Below are 18,593 nucleotides of genomic sequence, written 5' to 3'. Positions count from 1 at the left end.
ATGGAGTTTAATCGACCCATCCATTGAGTCAGTTCCCTCTTTTTGTGAACTTACTACTACAAACATCTTCTTGGCTCTTTTCAGTAAACCTCTCTCTCAGATGTTTCTCCCTCACTGTGGCATGGATTGACCCTCATACAGCAACACCGTCTCCTGCTCTCTGATAGGTGGTCGCTCTTCTACGAAGCTCTGAAATCGCCAGTAGGTGGTGGTACAGCTGTGGTAGGTTCAAGCTTTGTAGAAAGGTGTGTGAGAGTGACAAGGTTAAAACAAGCCAAAGAACAAGACACAACTGGCCTACTTTTATATTTATATTTTTACAACATTTACAACCATATTGTAGACAAATAAAAGAGAATATTTCACCTGTGTTTGGTTTAAGGGTCAAACTGGGTTATTAGAGGCTGTTTGGGGTCATGAGCTGATATTGATCCAATGCAATTTCACATGTTCAAGGATCAATAACAACATCAGTTTGACTCTTCTTGCAGGTTTGAATGGGTCAAACAAATGAAGTCATCATCTGCTGAATTAAAAATAATATTTTTTTAACATGAAGCATTTCATATTTCAAGCGCAAAAGAAGCATCTGACAGTGTGATGTGGACCCTGTGTGTCCAAAGGGACTCCATGCACCTTCATCATGGACTGAGAAATCCTCTTAAACCGGATTCAGCCCATTCATTACGCACTACGCCCGCACTTCCCCGTCCTTCCGTGGGATGACGCTAGAATCAAAAGACAAATTCAAAATTGGGGGGTCTCCAGCTCTGCCTGTGTCACATGGAAGCACAGTAGCTGAGCCGAGGGGATGCGAGTACGGATGGAGGGGGCTTGAGGGACTGTGGAGGAGAAACCTGGCACTTGGAGATAATATTTGGAGATACAGCGGCGGCGGCAGCAGCAGCAGCAGATAGGCAGGTCAGACACTTCCCAGCCTCCCTTCTGGCTGGGGAGCAAGAGAGAGGAGCGCGGATAGGGGCGCACAAGAAGGGGTCAGCGGGCGCTCCAAAAAAAAAAGAAAAAAGAAAAAGAGGGGATGTCACATGCAATATGCTGCATTCGTGTTTTCTGAAGACCAAGAGAGCCAAGTTATCGCCTTTGATTGATTATGTTCGCGGGGAGCGCCTGGTCCGTGTGGAAGCAGAAGGAAGCGACCAGGGTTGACGCTGCGCCTCCCAAAATCTCCGAGCTGAGTGAGTACAGGGGGGGGGGGGGGGGATGCTATAGCGCAATGCTCTGCCTGTGGCTATGTGACAGGCTGGAGGGAGGGAGGGGAGGACGAGGAGGTGGAGAGATCATTCATATGTGTTCTATAGATACAGCTCGATAAGCCGCACACAACGCAATTTAATACACAGCATTCCTCCCCCTTTTCTTTTTTTTATTCATCCAGGGCATGTTCGCCTTCACCCGCTTTGTGCGCCTTGCTCTTTGCATTTGCACTGGTCATACATTTAACACACAGACACGTGTGCAACCCACCTCAGTCGTTACTGCATTGCCTTTTTTTTTTTGGTGATTTAATGAGCGGATTGATCAGAGAACTTCACTGTGAATTGACGCGAGGAAGGCGCACGGAGGCTCCAATCACGCGTTTTTTCTGCGCCTGACTGCGAAGCATAAAGATAATTAACGTTAGACCTTCCGTTAACATTTGCACACACCCCTCCCTCCCTCCACCTCCTCCTCCTCTTCATCCTCATCCATCCACCCTCCCCATCCATCCATCCCTCCCTCCCTTCTCTTACTCATAAATAGGGGGTGTGGGGAACTGGCTTTGTCGTGTAAGTTGCCAGCTGACCTCGGGGACACAACATCCTTTTTTACCATCCTCACTTTGATCTGGAAATGAATCGGAAACGCTTTGATGATTAGAGAAGAGGAAAAAAAGGAGGAATCTCAGGCGCTACAGGCTTAATGAAACAAACCCATGATAAAAGGCACACTGCATCAGCCTGAAATTCTTCATTTCCTTTAGCCTCCCCTCCACCTTGCAAAAAAAACCCCTGCTTCACACCCTGCACGCTCCCCTCCTCTCCTTGCATGCCTCCTCAAACCGGCATCATTTGGTTTGTAACCTGTTGTCAGCATCACTGCAGTTTGAGGTGTGAGAGCCCCAGAGGCGAGGCCAGCGGTTTGAGGGCAGAGGAAGCCGTCACCCAGTGTGTGTGATTGATGCTTGCTGAGTGGGTGCCACCATCATGAGAGCCACATACATACATACATACAACCTCCACCCCCCTCCTCTCCACTCCTGATGCACACACAAGCCAATCATGGAGGATCCACAGCATAAAAACATCTTTTTTTCTTTACTTTCAGCTCCTCTCACTCTCATGTCTGCGATAGCTGGAAAGGATGTGAGTAAATATGATCATAGGATGTTAGAGTTATTCTTTAATGTGCTCTGAATCGTGTCGTGTCAGAGGCAGCGTTGCACAGATAAAGACAGAGCTTTCTTCCTCACAGGGGCATGGTTAATCGTTGTTGCAAGCAAACATTTGACCTAATTCACATTCTCACACAATAGCATCCTCCTCTCTCTCTCTCTCTCTCTCTCTCTCTCTCTCTCTCCCCCCTTCATCTCTCTCTCTCTGTGTCACACACACACACACACATTTGCTGTTATTTGTGTCACACAGAGGGTGAGGGTTTTTTTCTGCTCCACATGAACTCCCAGGTGGTTTTTATCAAAAACCTGAGCAGATTCAGCAGAGAGGCCACCACACCGGCTCGCTGGCTCTGTTTGCAGTTTATTAAAAAAAAAAAAAAAAAAAAAAAAAAGGAGCTCCAGGATTATTAATAATAAACACACACACACATGTGCATGTTCCTAGAAAATTAAAAGCCCTACTCGTATTTATGTCAACACTGTAGGGCTAAATGTGCATTTTTATGAGGATTACACCATAATTCCTTGTTCGACTTTGTGGCCTTGTCAGACGCCGTAAGCAGAAACTAATTGTTTTCTTTAAAAAAAATACATTTAATGTTATATTTTGTTTTGGTTGGTTGAATGTTTCACACTTCCTCTGTTGGGAAGTCAACAGGTGATGTCTTTCTTTGTCATCTACAACTGCAGCCAATTATTATTTTCTCACATTTGTGCGTAAACAATCTGATAATTGTTTAATCGTTTGAGTCATTTTTCATATAAAATCAAACCTCCATTCTCTGGCTTCAGCTTCTACAATGTGAGAATTATCTGTTTTATACCAGAGTACACCGGATGTCTTTAAAGTTTAGACTGTTTGGAAAAATCAAGCAATAAGAAGACTCTAGGAACTTACAGTTTTCTGTGATTTTATAGACTAAATGATTAGTCAAATATGTCGTTCAGCGTGTTTTGCACGATCCAAGTCAACAGGTGATGTCCTTTTTGTCAGCTAATGATTATTTTCTTGATTAATAGATTCATCGTTTGGTGTGTAAAACACCAGAAAACTGTGAGAAACAACTCCTGTATTGTTTGATGAATATCAGATCCAAAGAGAATTCATTTGTTAAAATCCAAGATGAGGAAATGCAGTCTGATAATTGATTAATCGGCCATTTTTCATACAAAGACATCATCCATTATGTGGCTTCAGCTTTCTGTTTTTCTCTGTTCTGTACCATCGTACACTGGGTATCTTTAAAGTTTGGACTTTTTGGAAAAATCTAGCAATGAGAAGATGTTACACTTACCTATGGAAACTTCTTTTTCAGCGATTTAGCTTGAAAAATTACTTAAACAATTCATCGAAACAGTCCGTTAATCGACCACTTGCAGCTTTTTCAAACTTTCATCCACTCATTCATTCACTCATTCATTCATTCATTCATTCATTCATTCACCTGTTTCCAACATATTGTCTCCTGTAGAGCGACATTAGCTGATTAATCGATTAATCAATCGACAGAAAGATAATCAGCACCTATTTGATAGTCAGTCGTTTGTAAAGAGTCATTTGCAGAACAAGGAAAATTCCTCAGTTTTAAGACAATTTGACGTCGTCCTCTTGGCTTTTAGGAAACTCTGACGGACATTTTTTACCGTTCTCTGGTGTTTTTCAGACCAAACGATGAATCAAAAAAATAATTGGTGGATTAATCAATAATGAAAACCATCGTCAGCAGTCCTAGTTTATGTGACTTGAGAAGAGATTTATTATTAAAGATTTATACAAGGAATAAAGGGCAATCTGTATTTTTTTAGATCCTGAATGTGAACTCAATGGTTCACTTACTCACTTATGGAGCTCTCAAACTTACAGCCTTAACTTGCTGATATTTGGTCGCATACACTAATCCCAAAGGTAATGAATGAACTTTTACTTGTCTTTATTTAACTTTGATTTATTAACCATACACTGCATGGGATCCAGTAAAGGATGCACATATTAAAGATCGATGATGCTCTAGTTTCCTTGCCCTTCTCTGTGTAAGTAGGCTTCTGGTCTGTGATACACGGTCAGGGCAACACCTGGCAAATCTGCACCTGCAGGTATTCGCTGGTAGTTTGTAATGAGCACACCGAGCGCCACAGGCAGCCGAGAGAAGAGAGAGAGGGGGGGGACACTCTGTGGCTGAGGAAGAGGGGGCTTTGTTTAGCAGAAAAGCAGCCGAGGGAGGGCCATGTCTTGCTTTTGCTCCGAGCACTACGTCCAATTGGTTGGCTCTGACGAGGCAGCTCTAGGGCCAGAGATTACACTGCAGTGTTGAGGCGTCACTCTGGCTAAACACCGCAGGCGGAGGCAAGGGGTGGGGGGGTGAGAGCGAAGAATGGGTGGGGAGGTATGGACACACTCATTGAGACAGGGGGAAGGAAAAGGAAGAGGAGGAAGGCCGGGAAACCTTGTTGGGAGATGTGACAGCCTCTTCTCATCATCTGCTTTCAGCGTCTTCAAACACCTGCCACAGGACTCCCACACACGTCTTCCTCCCCTCGTCTCTCTCCTTTCTTTTCCTCCACACCTACACCTTTCCCCTTTTCTTCTCTCTCATTACCCTCTCCATCTCCGCTCCTCGGCTCTGTTGTCAAATCAGCACAGATATAATTACACTGACACCGTTGCAACTATGATTTAAATTATCATTGCCTCATGGGTGCATGTGGTTCTTAGAAAAAAATCCAACATGAATGTTTCAGACTGCTCACTCGCGTGTGTTGTGTTAGAGTCGGAGCACTGCTGGATGAATTAGTGGCACTAAATGCCGGTCTGTGAAATCTTTGACATGTTTGGTGGCTGCTGTTAAAAAACACCAAACAGTTTTGATAGGCATGCTGGGAAAACATGTTCACTGCTGCAGTCACTCAAAGAAGTCTGTTCTGGATATCCAGTGTTGCAGAATATGACTTTCCGAAACAGCATATTAATAGTAATTAACATGGAGTTTATTTAGGAAACAAAGCAGTTGTTCTCTGGTCAGGACGATCTGAACTTAGAAGTAAAAACTACAAGCAGCATTGCAAAGAAGCACCGAGACGTCCGTGTGTGAAATTTGGTGCAAATTGGATTTTCATGCTGAGGACAGTTGGGTTCAAAGCTAGATCTACTAAAAGAAATGCAAATGACACAAAGTCTGCAAAACTTTTACCGTGCAGAGCTGAAGAAACTCCCGAACTGTCTCCGCTCTGTCTGTTTTTAATAGAAAAGTAAAGTCAGTCAGATGATATCATGTGGAAACTTACTGAAACATTCACAAAAGAAGAAAAAAAAAGATTCCACATGGATGAAACTTAAGTGTGTCCTTACAGGGATGTTACAGCAATAACAGACCACAAACTCAACTGAGCTTTGTGACTTTTCGTCTGTTACTTCATACATACCTGCTCTCTCGGTCCTGGTTTCATGATGGCACCCCATAGTCGTACAGTAATTCGATGGAAAACCATCTGCTGGTATCCGTCTATGTAGATGAAGACCTTATTTCATTCCAGCTAATCAAACCTTACATAAAGCTGGAGCCTAATGTCAGAGTTACGCTACGTTCACAGACATTAGACTGGATGTCATGGGAAAAACAAACAGTGGAATAACAGGACATTAAGACATGATATGTTTTTAAGGTGAAGTTATATTGTGTACAAAGAAAGGCGTGAAATAGATTGAATAAAATAATCTGTGCCTGTTATTTAATATAACTAATTAATAATTAGCTTCTCGTCCAGATCGCCCATATTTTCTCCTTGTGTTGAAGAAGCAACGTAAGATCCGGTTGTAAATACCGTCGCAGAGGAGGGCAAAAAGTTTGGATATTTTATGTTTGGACGTCATTGCGGTCTACCATTGGCATTGACAGTATACTTTAGTACAGTCCTGATCTCGTGGCCTTCTTATCTAACTTACAAACACGAACATGTCTTACAAGCTTGTTGAACAACCAACCAAACAAACAGAAGTGCGCCTCTAACCTCAATTTACAGGTTAGATAGCCAGTTAGCTGTCACATTGGTCGTGTTGGATGCTGGTGTGGTCCTTACTCTTCAACAGCTCCAACAACATGCTGTTTGGCCACAGCACTTTTAGTTTACTTCATATTCAGCTCCCCTGCTGGTGCTCAGCCTGCAAGCTGAGGGGAAAACTACTGCCAGACAAATATCAGAAGATTTACTGCAGAAAAAAAAATCCAACATAGTGAACCGTGGGACTTTAATTCTTTAATTCAGAAAAATCCTTTAACAACCACTTTACCTAAAGGTCAGATCAGAGTGTCTGTCTAATGTTTTGTGTCAAATTACATTAGAACGGGACTTTTCACAACCTAGCTCTGAGCGCTTCTGTGGCACGTCGGCTGTGGTCAAACAGACATTTTATTCTGTTTAGCAGCGTGACTCCAGAGATGTCAGAGTTGGTCTGTCTGTCAGTCCATCACTTTGGTTCAGACTGAAATAGCATCAAAACTATTCGTCAGAATCTTGTACGGACAGTTTGGTGATCCCTGACTTTTCATCTAGCATATTTGTCCATTGCTTTTATGCTTTATGGTCTCAGATGTACTTCACAGAGCTGTAGACTCATGACAGTTACAGTCCAGATGGTTAAAACAATAAAACACACGTATCTAATGCTTTGTGTGGTTTTTAAGTCACTGGACTCCAGAATTAAGAGAAAATAGTGCTACATTTCAGATGTGTGCCAGAACATCGCCCTGGGCACTTTTAAATATACACTATAGCCTACACATCTTTTTTAAGCATATAATAGTCAGTAACTTTCAGGCTCCAGAGGATTTTTTTATGATAACACATGAGCCCTCGTGGGTGACGGAAACAATAAATAACAATAAGAATCAATCCAGATGGGAATAGGTGTGACCAGATCTGACTGGTCTCTGCTGGATTTTAATGGATGAGATCGATCTGGGATTTGTTACTAAAGCATAATGAACACCAAATTATGTTCAGGTTTAACCCTCTTGGGTCTGAACAATTGTCCACGATTGTAAAGGCAATTGTGGGAACCACTGATAGGACCCCAGAGGGTTAAACAGGTTTGACATCCATGCATCCATCCATCCATCCATCCATCCATCCATCCATCCATCCATCCATCCATCCATCCATCCATCCATCCTTCTGCTTATCCGGGGTGTTCCAGACATCCCTCTCCCCAGCAACTCATTCCAGCTCCTCCTGGGGGATCCAGAAGTGTTCCCAGGCTAGATGGACTATGTAGTCTCTCCAGTGGGTTCACACTGGGTCTCCAGGGCAGACTCTCCAAAGGAAGGTGCCCAGGGGGGCGTCCTAATCAGATGCCCAAACCACCTGAGCTGGCTCCTTTTGACGTGAAGGAGCAGCAGCTCTACTACTTTAAGCTCCCTCTGGGTTGTGTGAGCTCCTCACCGCATCTTTAAGGTTGAGCCCGGCCACCCAGCAGAGGAAGCAAATCCTATTTCTTTTAGTCACTACACAAAGCCTCATGCCCAGAGGGTCAGGGTTGGAAAATCAAGAGCTTCCCAGGTTTGACGTGTCTTTGGCAAAGTATCAGAAAAAAGATGCACATTGCATCACCAGACTACAGACAAACTGTTAAAGTGATTTGGACTGTGAAGATTAAATTCTGTCTGGAAAGAAAAGATCTATGTGGAATCCAATACTGAAGCAGATTGTTCAAAGTGTCTGATTTGATCATTAGCGAGGAGAAGTCAGGAAGAGTTTGTATAAATCTGTAGCTATAAACTCAGTAAACACACGAAAGATCAGACACATAGAGACAGTCATCATCTTCTAAACCTCAGTCCAACAAAACGTTGGCGGTATGTTTCCTCCTGGCTGTCTTCTTGTTGTTGTTGCTGACGGACATGCGACACACATGAAAACACACTGTCACAGCAGACAGATGGCATGATTTGACAGAGATTAGAACAGGCTTGTTGTTTGGTCTTTTTTTCGTTGTCATTGCTACAGCTCTGTGTTTTTATTGTGTATCTGAAACATATTATACACTGCCAACTGTGAAATTGTCTGGCAAGCAGCATGGAGCAGAGAAAGATGTTTCTGTCTGCTCGCTCCGCTTTCATACTTGTCTCCTTCAGGTTACTCTGGCTGCTGCTGGCATGTTCAGCCTCTATGTGACTCATCGTACCTTCTCGATATGTGTGTTTGTTCTCGTCTGAATGGTTAAAAACCACAGGAAGTTTGTGTTGGCACTGTGTTTTCTGCTTTATTTCACTCATAGCACAGCGGTTTAATGTATAGCTGTTGGATTGGAGTAGTAGCTGACTTTTATGCTGCTCATCTGCAAATATTTGTTGGTGAGCAGGTATGTAAGTGTGACACACAAAGCTCAGTAATCCCTCAAACAAGGTAAAGCAGAAGCACATGCCGGAGGCGGACTGTCTGCTCACTTCACTGCTGACACAAATTCTCACTTTTCTTTCTGCTGTTTTGCACCATGAATATTTTTTACTTCTGGTTCCGCTGTTTTGTTAACCTACTTAATGTTTTGTAAAGGTTAGATCATTTTGTAATTAAGCGCCACTCTGTGCCCGCAGATCCCAGTGAGACCGTGGCACTTTCCCTGCGTGCATGAGTTGTAAGGGTTGTGAGTGTGAGTGTGTGAGAGCAAAGTGAGCGCCAGCGCTCCCACATGGCCTCCATGCAGGACGGGCTGAACTTCACGGCTCCTCCCTACGGCAAGGTCCTGCTGCTGGGTGCTATCGCTGCTGCCTCAGCCTTTGTTGTCACGATCCTCATCGTGGTGCTCTGCGTGGGCTGCCAGAGGTGAGAGCAGGAAACTGTGGCGCAACATGTATGACCAAAAAACATACACGGACTGAGACTCTCAGGAGACTTTGAATGTTTACACATGCACTCAACAGTAGTGGAGGTACTCAGATACTTCACTTAAGTACGACACTGCTCCAGGATTTTAAATATTACTCAAGTAAAAGTACAGAAAATGTCCTTCAAGTATCTAAACGAGACGAAAGAAGAAAAAACAAAGTTCAGCTACTCATGTTTTTGACTTTTCTCTAATTTTCTGGAGTCTAACCTGTGTAATCTGAAGTTCAGACAAGAAATCAGTCATTCACCACAACTTATAGACACCTTAAATGTGACAAAGTGCTCCAACTAGACACCAATGCCATCTACTGTGAGCCTCATTTTACTGCTTTTGTTCTCATCGTCTAAAATAATTTCTGGTTTGCTGTCTATCTCAATCCGTGTGAATGCAGCATCAGGCTGATCGACGACAGCCTGCTACACACCACAAGAGCCACAGATTCTAAACAACAACCACATTAGCTGCCCTTCTTCTTTTCTAACTTAAAAACATGAACATTGTTCTTGCCTTAGCTTCTTCATCGACCAACCAACCAAACATTCAGTGTGAAAAGTGCGTTGCATAGCTGATCAGCTGCCCGGCTGCAGCACGTTAAACGTACCTGCAAACGTCAAAAGTTGTGCTCTTCATTTTTTGACTCTACTCTTTACTTCTTCTGAAGTCTAACCTGTTGAATTTGAGGTTCAGACGAGAAATGATTCAGTCACAACAACTTATAGACACCTAAAACGTGACAGAGGGATCCAACTAAACGACAAACAACTGGTTTAAGTTTTAACAATTAATTATATTAATCAGGTTTATCAGACCAGGCTTCTCTCTGGGTCTTCCTCCCACAGTCCAAGGGTCTTAATGTGAGTGTGAATGGTTGTTTGTCTCTATGTGTCCTGTGATGAACTGGCGGCTTGTTGAGGGTGTACCCTGCCTCTTGCCCTAAGTCAGCTGGGATAGGCTCCTGGCCCTTGAGGATGAGGATAGATGGATGGAAGTTTATTGGGTGATTTGATGTAACCAGTAACTATAGCTGCAAACAAATGACATGAAAAGTATCCTAGTGTCCTATCACAGACATATATCCTCATCAGGGTCACGATGGGACTGGAGTCTATTCCAGCTGACTTAGTGTGAGAGGTCTAAGGATGGACAAGTTCATCACAGAGCACATCGAGACAAACAACCACTCACACTCAACTTACCAATTAACCTGTTAATTAAACTGCATGTCTTTGGAGCATTGGAGGAAGCCACAATACCCAGAGAGGACCCACTGGGAGAACATGCAAACTCTAAATGTTATCCAATATGAATACTGTTTTTATAATACATAATGCATAAAAAAATCAGTGTTACTGTGCCTTTGCAAAGTTTATCCAGCAGACTGAACTGTGATTTACAAACAGTGGCAAGCAGCACAGAGTAAGAGAGAAGAAGCAGCTCTCAGCAACTAGAATTTGTCGACAGTGTAAAATAAATGTTAAATTAAATGAAGGTCCTTACCGCCGTCGCCAAGTGCTTGCTCATGGTGGGAGTTGTTGAGTCTCTGTAAGTAATATTATTAAGAGCACAGTCTAGACCTGCTTTATATCAAAGCTCAAAAATGCACTACATCTGCAGCCATATCATAAAAATCTGTGACTCTGTTTGCACATGCAAATATACTCTTCATGCACAGTCATAGGATGACTCAGACACACATGGACAGTGACTCAGACTCTTGCACATGCACAAACACACACGAGTGCATCACTGTAGTAAGTGTCAACCTGTGTGACAGATCGTTTGTGTTTACCACAGGAAGGGGAAGACACACAATGTTCCCGGCGAGGGCGGAAAACATCGTCTCATGGACATGGTAGGTATCAGGCGACGCGCTGCTTCCATGTTTTGTTTAGCAACTCAACTCACCGGGGAGCAATATCATTCAGAGGACACCTCTTCAGACTTAATTAGTGTTTAACCCGCCCTGTATATGTGTATGTATGTGTGTGTGTGTGTGTTGTCAGGGTATACTCAGGCAGTCGAAGCTGCGGTCCATCAGTAAATCAGACACTGAGATGAACAAGATGAACTGCAATGGCAAAAGTGAGTGCATCTTTCACATACAAATCCTGTCCCGTGTGCTGTGAACTCTTCTCTGCCTCAATGTCGCGTGGTGAAAAAAAACGTTTCATCTCCTAAATGGAACTAAAGAGGCCTGTCTTGTTTTAGCTGCATGACAAAGCACTTTTGGCACCGATGAAAGGGTTTTTTTGGAGGGTGGGGGGTTTGAAAGCGTGAAAATTACAGAGAGTGGAGATACAGTCTGTGAAATGGCAGAAATGGAAAATCAATTGGAGGATTTAGCAGCATATCAACAGCATGACGTGTAAACACACAAATGGAACATGTTCTCATTTGGTTTCATCCTCACCCATTGATGCCAGGCTCGGAGTCCACAAGAAACAACATAAACACACTGACAACATCTACATATGCATCGATCTTTAGATCAGTCTCCATGTGCTCCTTGTCTGATCCAGTCCTGAAATTCATCCCCAAAACCTTTCTGGAATAAAATTTAAGGAGAAATTCACCCTAAAACAGAATTCAGATTACATTTACGGCTCAGCCGAACTCCGCTGGACTGTTCAGTCTCGATTTCTGAACATGCATCTCTCTCTCTGTCTCTCTGTCTCTCAAAGATAGAAATCAAGAGAGCCAAGAAAAGTCCTGGAGCTCCGTCACTGACAGTCAACGGGGAACTGTGTTTGTGGGCACTGTGACAGTAGCCTGAGAGCGTTTGAAGAAATATAAGCATATGTCCTGTTTCATATTTGTCTGTGGTGGAATGAAGTCAATTTGGACTTTCTTAAAACATCTACGTCAGCTCTCTCAGTTTACTGTCAGGGAGATTTATTCATGTTCACAAATGTTTGTGTCCAGTACAAATGGAGTAAATTTGAATTCTGTTTTATGGTGGGTGTCCTGTATGTGGCCTGTATGTGCCTTGCAGAAGCATCTAAAAAGAAACGTCCAGCCAGCATGGACCTTCTGCTGCTGCTCGGCTGCCGGTCTAACTCTGACCTCCGTTCTCAAGGCAGGCAGCTTCCCCAGATCCCCTCTGGGACTGGAGAGGACGGAGAGCACACTTATTCTGAAGTGGGCCGACGCTCCTCCACCACACGTACTGATGATGCCCTGTACGCCATGGTAGGCAGGGCCGGGCAGACGGACACTCCGGCCCCTCCGGCCGTTCCTGCCAATACCCCGGCGCCCCCGGACCCAGACGGGGATGTGGAAGGAGGGCTACCCGAACCCGAGGCCCAGGTCATGTCTCCCCCTCACCCTCAGGAGACGGCCGAGTACGCCTGCGTCAGAAAGCTGAGGAAGGCCGACAAGGCGCCCCAGAAGAGAGACAGCGGGACGGATATGGGGGAGCCGCCGGCGCCGCCTCCACGACACGCCCCGCCGTCACATCCAGCCCCTCCTCCGCCACACCCTCACAGCACAAAGTTGCCCCGGAGAAACGTGGATACCTTCAACGTGCCATCATTCCCAAAGGTTGGTAGAGGAACTTTTTCTCTATCTGATGATTTAAAACTGTTTAAAACAAAGAGCAGATCTTGAGCTTTAAAGTTAGTTTTTAGGTTAAAGTGCAGTAGTCACACAAGAAAAGTGCGATTTCAGGTGCATCTCACGTGCATCTGGAAGATTAAATATTGTTTTCATGGGGAGACATCAGATAAAGGGCAGAAAAACTTAACACAGTGTATGACCTTGTATCTGATGCCACTCAAACAAAGGCAATAACAACACGTCTTCTTTGTGATCAGCCTGGACAGCATCGTGTCGTAATGTCGTAGAGGTGAACAGGATTCAGTTTTATGGGCTGAAAGAAGTGATGAGCGGAGGGGGAGAGAAAGTTAACAGCCAGGTCGGGGTCTTAGTGTTTCTCCAGAGGTCTGACCGGAGCAGTAGATGAGATCTTACGAAGCACTCGAGCACTGACATCCCAGAAAGGCCCTAAAAGTGTCGATTTATTATCCACGCTGTTGGTGTGGCAGTGTTGGTCAGTCCGTCAACCACTCTGGTCCAGCTTGAAATATGTCAACAACCACCGGATGTACTGCCACGAAGACATTCATGTTTCCCAGAGGATGAATCCTACGGACTTTGCTGATCCAGTATTTTAGCTTATGACCAGATTCCTGCAGCTATTCTTAACCGCAGCTGTACTTTGTGTGAATAATGTGTCAGCATGTGAGCATTGTCACTGTGAGTGCGATAGCTCAAAGCACCACTGAAATACAGGCTCACAGAGCTGCTTGCATGGCTGCACTGGGTGTGTTTCTGCAGGTACGAGAGAGCGAGACGTCCAGTTTGAGTGACAGATCTGTAAGTTTGATTAGGAATTGGTATTTTTCCCCCAGTGCAATACCATTGTGATAAATACGGACAGCCGTACACATGTGTCTGTTATGCTTTTATTACTTATAATCAAAAACTGGCAAGCCAACAAATCAGCCCAGCTCGGCGTCTGTCTTTCAGCCTTTTATTTCACCGACGACTAAAAGCCAGTTTTACTCTTGTCCGGCGGCGTCTTGCTCGACCACTTTCTCCTCTTCTCTTCTTAGCTTCCCGTGTCACCATCCTCACATCAGCATGTTAGCATTGTCACTGTAAATGTAGCGTGATGACCTTAACATTTAGCCCAAAGCGCCGCCAAACTGCAGGCTCACAGAGCTGCTAGAACGGCCGTAGACTTGAAAGCAGCAGCCACGCGTTAAAGAGAAAAACTAAAGCCCCTGTTAGGTGTGCTGCTGCAGGTACCTTGTTTTATCTTCTCAGCTTCCTCTGCCACAGTCTTCCTCTGCCACAGTCTTCCTCTGCTGAGCATGGTGACGTTGCCCTGCTCTGGTTCTGGTGCGTTGTCTGGACGTTCCTGGTGCTCAGAGCTCACAGTCCAGGCAGCTTGGCTAACAAACTGAGCTAACAGCAGCTACAGTTGGCAGCAGTTTACTTTACTGCCCATCAGGAAACTCTGTAAATCACAGATTTGTTGTGGAGAAGCTGCCAGAGGGAAAACTAGAAAACATTTTCTCCATAATAAAACACTTGGCGGTGTGTGCGTTATGTACTTCTCCTGACCCGTGAACCTAAAGTTACGTATTACAAGTCAGTGTATCATCAATTATTCTTATTTTAAGTTGCACAATGTTGCTTTAGTTTACATAATTTGTCAGTTTGTGTGTGATTTTAGTTGCTGGTTGTATTGACACGAGTAGCAAACGTTGTGATTTCATTCTGTACTTCAGGTGTGAGCGTCAGTACGATATATTAATGTGTATTTTAGTAGTCCGGGGACAGCGAGCAGGATCTGGAGAGTATTTCCGTCACATTTCTTGTTGATGCTGCAGAGGATCTACACGGCTGTAATTGTGCCAGTGTTGCAGTTTTCCTTGCACTCGGCCACATCATGCATGGTGTTGTGATATGTTAGCACTTCTGCAGACATTTCTCTGAAGTCTGGGCAGTGAGCTGTGTTTATTTGTCGAAAGGGAGAGAGTTCTTGGTGATACTTGTGCTCTCAGCAGTGTCACCTCCTCCATATGTTCGCGGCAGCAGGAGTGTAGGCAGACTGCCTGCTTTTTTTTTACTGTGGATATAAGGCTTTGTGCTTCCCTCCAGGTGACAGCGGGAGACCATTTGGTGCCCCGTGTGAGGTCAGCGAGGTCACGCTCTCTGCTGTGACCCGAGTTCAGCGACACGCACAGTTCACAGGCTTACATGTGTACACAGTCTGCTCGCAGGGCTGTTCGCCGCTGATTTCCTTGTGCATGACGCAACATGTTGAAATTGAGTCATCCTGGATATAAGCACATGGTTCCTCGCGCTACAAGCTCCACCTTCCAGGGAAAATATTTCACCGCCATATGAAATCCGTCAAGTACACAAAGGCACCTCTGTGCATGTTTAAACTGGTTAATGTGTCTTTTATTGTGTCTTTTTTGTTTTGTTTACATGAGCTCTGCCCTTTAATGTGATTTTTTGCTCTGTTGATAGGAAGTGATGTTTATGGGCAACGGAGAGCAGTACATTTGGAAACCTCCAGAGGATGAGGAGATGCTCATGCACCAAAATAAAGCCCTGGGTGGACCGCTGGCTGCTCACACAGTGGAGAATATACAACCGTCTGCTGCTGTGGTGAGAGACGACTCTGATGTTTGGTTTATTTTGCGTTGAAGCTCCGTGTTCCACTCAAATTTACTATCAGGAGCCGAAGAGCCAGACTTACTTGTGTCCTGGAGGTATTTCAAGAATCCTTAAAGACTCTTTTAACAGTCTGAGTGAAGAATATGAAGTGGCACCACAAGAATAATTTCTACACCCAGCCACAAGTAAGTCAATGCGTTCAGCAAAAAGCAGCCCAAAGTATTTCAGGTTCACAAAAAAGACTGTTCAGAAGGTGTTCAAACTGTCCCTTTGTTGGTTTTTATCAAAACCAGATCACCTTGTTGCAAAGAACCAGTAATCAGTACTCCAAAGAATCTTTAAATGATAAATTTAAAGCACCAAAAGAGCCGAAATTGTGACTTAAAGAACTCGTTTCTACACCTCAAAGAGCCTCGAACTCAAAAAGGCTCCAGAGCACTTATCAAGAACCCGGTTTTCTAATCGAGCAATGAGATCCGTGTCTTTTTTTGGATACCTGGACAGGAAATCGGAGTCACAGCTTGGGAAGCAAGTTAAAAGTCTTTTTTATCGTGCAGCAGACAGAATATTTAAAGAAGGTTAACGGCATAATTTAACGTTTTGGGAAATATGTTTATTCACTTTGCTGTTGGTCACCTTTGCACAGAGCCAGGCTGATCGGCTAAAGCTTCATATTTATGTTGAACTATTTTAAGTCCTTTTTTTTTTACAGTCTGTCATCTCAGTGATGTGTTGTTTGTCTGCAGGTGGCTGAAATGTACTCAAAGGTGTGTAAACCGGGAAAGAAGAAGAGAGCTGTGCCGGGTTCACCCCCAGCCAATCCTGGCTTCCGGACCTTGGGTCGTGGTGACCGGGATCGAGACCGGGATGGGGGATTTAGTGTAGTGGTCAAACCCCAGACGTGGGCCCTCCAGGAGGGCAAAGCAATTGGAGGGCCCCTTGACGACCACTGCTATGAGTCCATCGGGACAGAGGAGTGCGATCCGGCCTATGAGAACCTGGAAGGCGGAGGCGCCTGGAAGCGTGAGAGGCCCCCAAACACGTGTGCCACCCTGCGGCCGAGGAGGAAGAAAGCCCAGCAGCCCTTGCAGCAGCAGCAACCACCTCCACCGCCGCCGACGCAGCAGACGCCCAAGTTACAGCACCTGCCTGCCAAAGCCCTGCTGCTACCGGGCGAGAACCTGTACGAGAGCATCGGCGACCTGAAGCAGGGCTCCGCCACCTCCAGCACCACCACCATCTTCACTTTCAACGACGGCATGGAGATGTATGTAACAGGGCTCTGAGGCGGCGGCTGCACTGTGACCCCCCCTATCCTTCCAACACAAGGAGCTGAGCTAACACCACAAGGAGTGACGGCTGAGCCCCTGTCATGCTCACCCACACATACTGTTTACATTCAAGTCATAACGTCATGCCTTTCTCAGGCTCCTGAGGCCTTGGGGCAGTAATGTTGATCTGTTATGACCTGGGCTGAAGTCCAATCTATAAACCTTATAAGGAATCCAAAGGTAGTGAATAATAAATGAGCACAAGACCATTGCAGAGCAATCTGTAGGTAACAGTAGCACTTCTATCTTACTGATACATATGTGCAAAGCACAATAAAGTAAAAGAAAAGCCTAAATTCTTCCTCGATTCTAGCGGGTAAAACTAGACGTTTGCCCGGGTTTGGTCCTAGCAGGACTTCTATTTTTGAGGAAAAGGCACAGCATCGTGTGAAATCTTTTGGTAGCACTTAGTCTGTCGTGAAACAGGCCTTCCCTGTAGTCGGTCAAGATGTGATTCAGGATGGAATTTAAATGATATAAAAAGGAATGAATTACTAATCAAAATACTTGAAAGCTCAGGGACCAAGAGAATCAATTATGAGAGTATTATAATAATAATAAAAAAAAAATTGCACACATTTTGCATTCCTCCTCCTAAAAGAAATAAATAAATAATAATAAAAAAAAAGCTTCAACTAATTTAGATCATTTATCATGTTTTAAAAAACAAACAAACAAACAAACGGGATACCTCCCCTCCGTCATGTTTCGTTTCATCTTACATGGACTGAACACTGTCTCCACTGCCGTCTGTAAATGAAGTGTTTTACTTTGTTGATCCTGTTTCTGCACTTTGCCTGCTACGAGTTGCATGCTTAAAAAAAAAAAAAAAAAAAAGGTTTAAAAAAACAAACAAAAAAAAGTGAAAAAACATTTTAAAAAAGTCGAGCACTGTCATGTGGTACCTCTATATGAATGTTTTTTGTTTTTTTTTTGTTCTCTATCGTCGTTGGTTGTTTATTTATTTATCTATTTATTTATTTATTTTTTAAGTGTGTTGCTTTATTTCTCTGTAGAGCACAAAGCCAGTTAGATTATAAAGGATGTCTTTGGCTCAAGTGGGACTCTGTGCGGCAGAGAGGAGAGTTTACTCTCATCCTTTATCTACACAGAACAGAAGACTAAAGAGAACTGTTCGAGTCCTAAAAAGGTGGAGACAGACCACTCAGCACCCCCCCATACATACATGCATACACGCATACCGCTCACTCTGCTCAGTCCTCACTCATATCTGTGGACCGTTTCATCTACATAGTCCCTGCCTTGTGGTCATATATGCTTGGGTTTCACCATAGTGCAGCTCGGAAAGCTACAGTAAAACTGATGTGTATTAACTCATCTCATCATCGTCACTCCATCGATGAACACTCTCTCCTCTCTCTCTCTCTCTCTGTTATCAGTGTTAAAAATATTTGCAGAAATGACATAAAAATGTGAAGCAAAAGCAGCAGAGCACCACTCAAAATTTACATCTAAAAAAAATATATCCTGGACAATAAACGACGATTATCATTTGACCAAATATTCCCCCCCTCTCGAGCAAACAATGTGATTATACTGTATGTTGATGCAATGTGTATGTACATTACAAAAGAGAAAGAATAATAAATATATCATCAGTGTCAAGAAATCTATCTTTTTCTATTATGTTTAATTGTGTTTTTTGGAATGACTTATCTTGTGACACAAAAAACGAAACTAATCAAAAGGAAAAAAAAATCAAACAAAAAAAAAAAAACAGCTGCAAATGTAAATTTCAGTGTATTCTGTTTGTTGTTTTTTGAAGCCATGAAGC

General features: G+C 43.9%; 1 protein-coding gene across 3 annotated transcripts; it reads left to right on the top strand.

The window, feature by feature from the left end:
• Positions 1 to 395: 395 nt before the first annotated feature.
• On the top strand, positions 396 to 17,629 carry si:dkey-70p6.1 (Lck-interacting transmembrane adapter 1). 3 transcript variants are annotated; one of them, XM_019275158.2, is made up of 7 exons: positions 396 to 1,196; positions 8,983 to 9,211; positions 11,070 to 11,127; positions 11,279 to 11,357; positions 12,469 to 12,815; positions 15,318 to 15,458; positions 16,214 to 17,629. In XM_019275158.2, the coding sequence occupies exons 2-7, from the start codon at positions 9,078 to 9,080 to the stop codon at positions 16,751 to 16,753; spliced, it is 1,299 nt and encodes a 432-aa protein (XP_019130703.1). In that variant the 5' UTR covers positions 396 to 1,196; positions 8,983 to 9,077; the 3' UTR covers positions 16,754 to 17,629. The 3 variants fall into 3 exon arrangements, with proteins under 3 accessions (XP_019130703.1, XP_019130611.1, XP_019130664.1); XM_019275066.2 differs by having other exon boundaries at positions 12,268 to 12,815; XM_019275119.2 differs by having other exon boundaries at positions 397 to 1,196; positions 12,352 to 12,815.
• The last annotated feature ends 964 nt before the right edge of the window (positions 17,630 to 18,593 follow it).

This window comes from Larimichthys crocea, chromosome XV (genome assembly GCF_000972845.2).
Source record: "Larimichthys crocea isolate SSNF chromosome XV, L_crocea_2.0, whole genome shotgun sequence".
NCBI lineage: Eukaryota > Metazoa > Chordata > Actinopteri > Sciaenidae > Larimichthys > Larimichthys crocea.
This window is presented reverse-complemented; position numbering and strand designations above follow the sequence as displayed.

Excerpts from the sequence above, each read along its gene's own strand:
- si:dkey-70p6.1 (XM_019275066.2), top strand. The coding sequence starts at position 9,078 with ATGGCCTCCATGCAGGACGGGCTGAACTTCACGGCTCCTCCCTACGGC. Across the intron at positions 9,212-11,069 it reads CTCTGCGTGGGCTGCCAGAG|GAAGGGGAAGACACACAATG; the intron begins GTGAGAGCAGGA and ends TGTTTACCACAG. Across the intron at positions 11,128-11,278 it reads AACATCGTCTCATGGACATG|GGTATACTCAGGCAGTCGAA; the intron begins GTAGGTATCAGG and ends GTGTGTTGTCAG.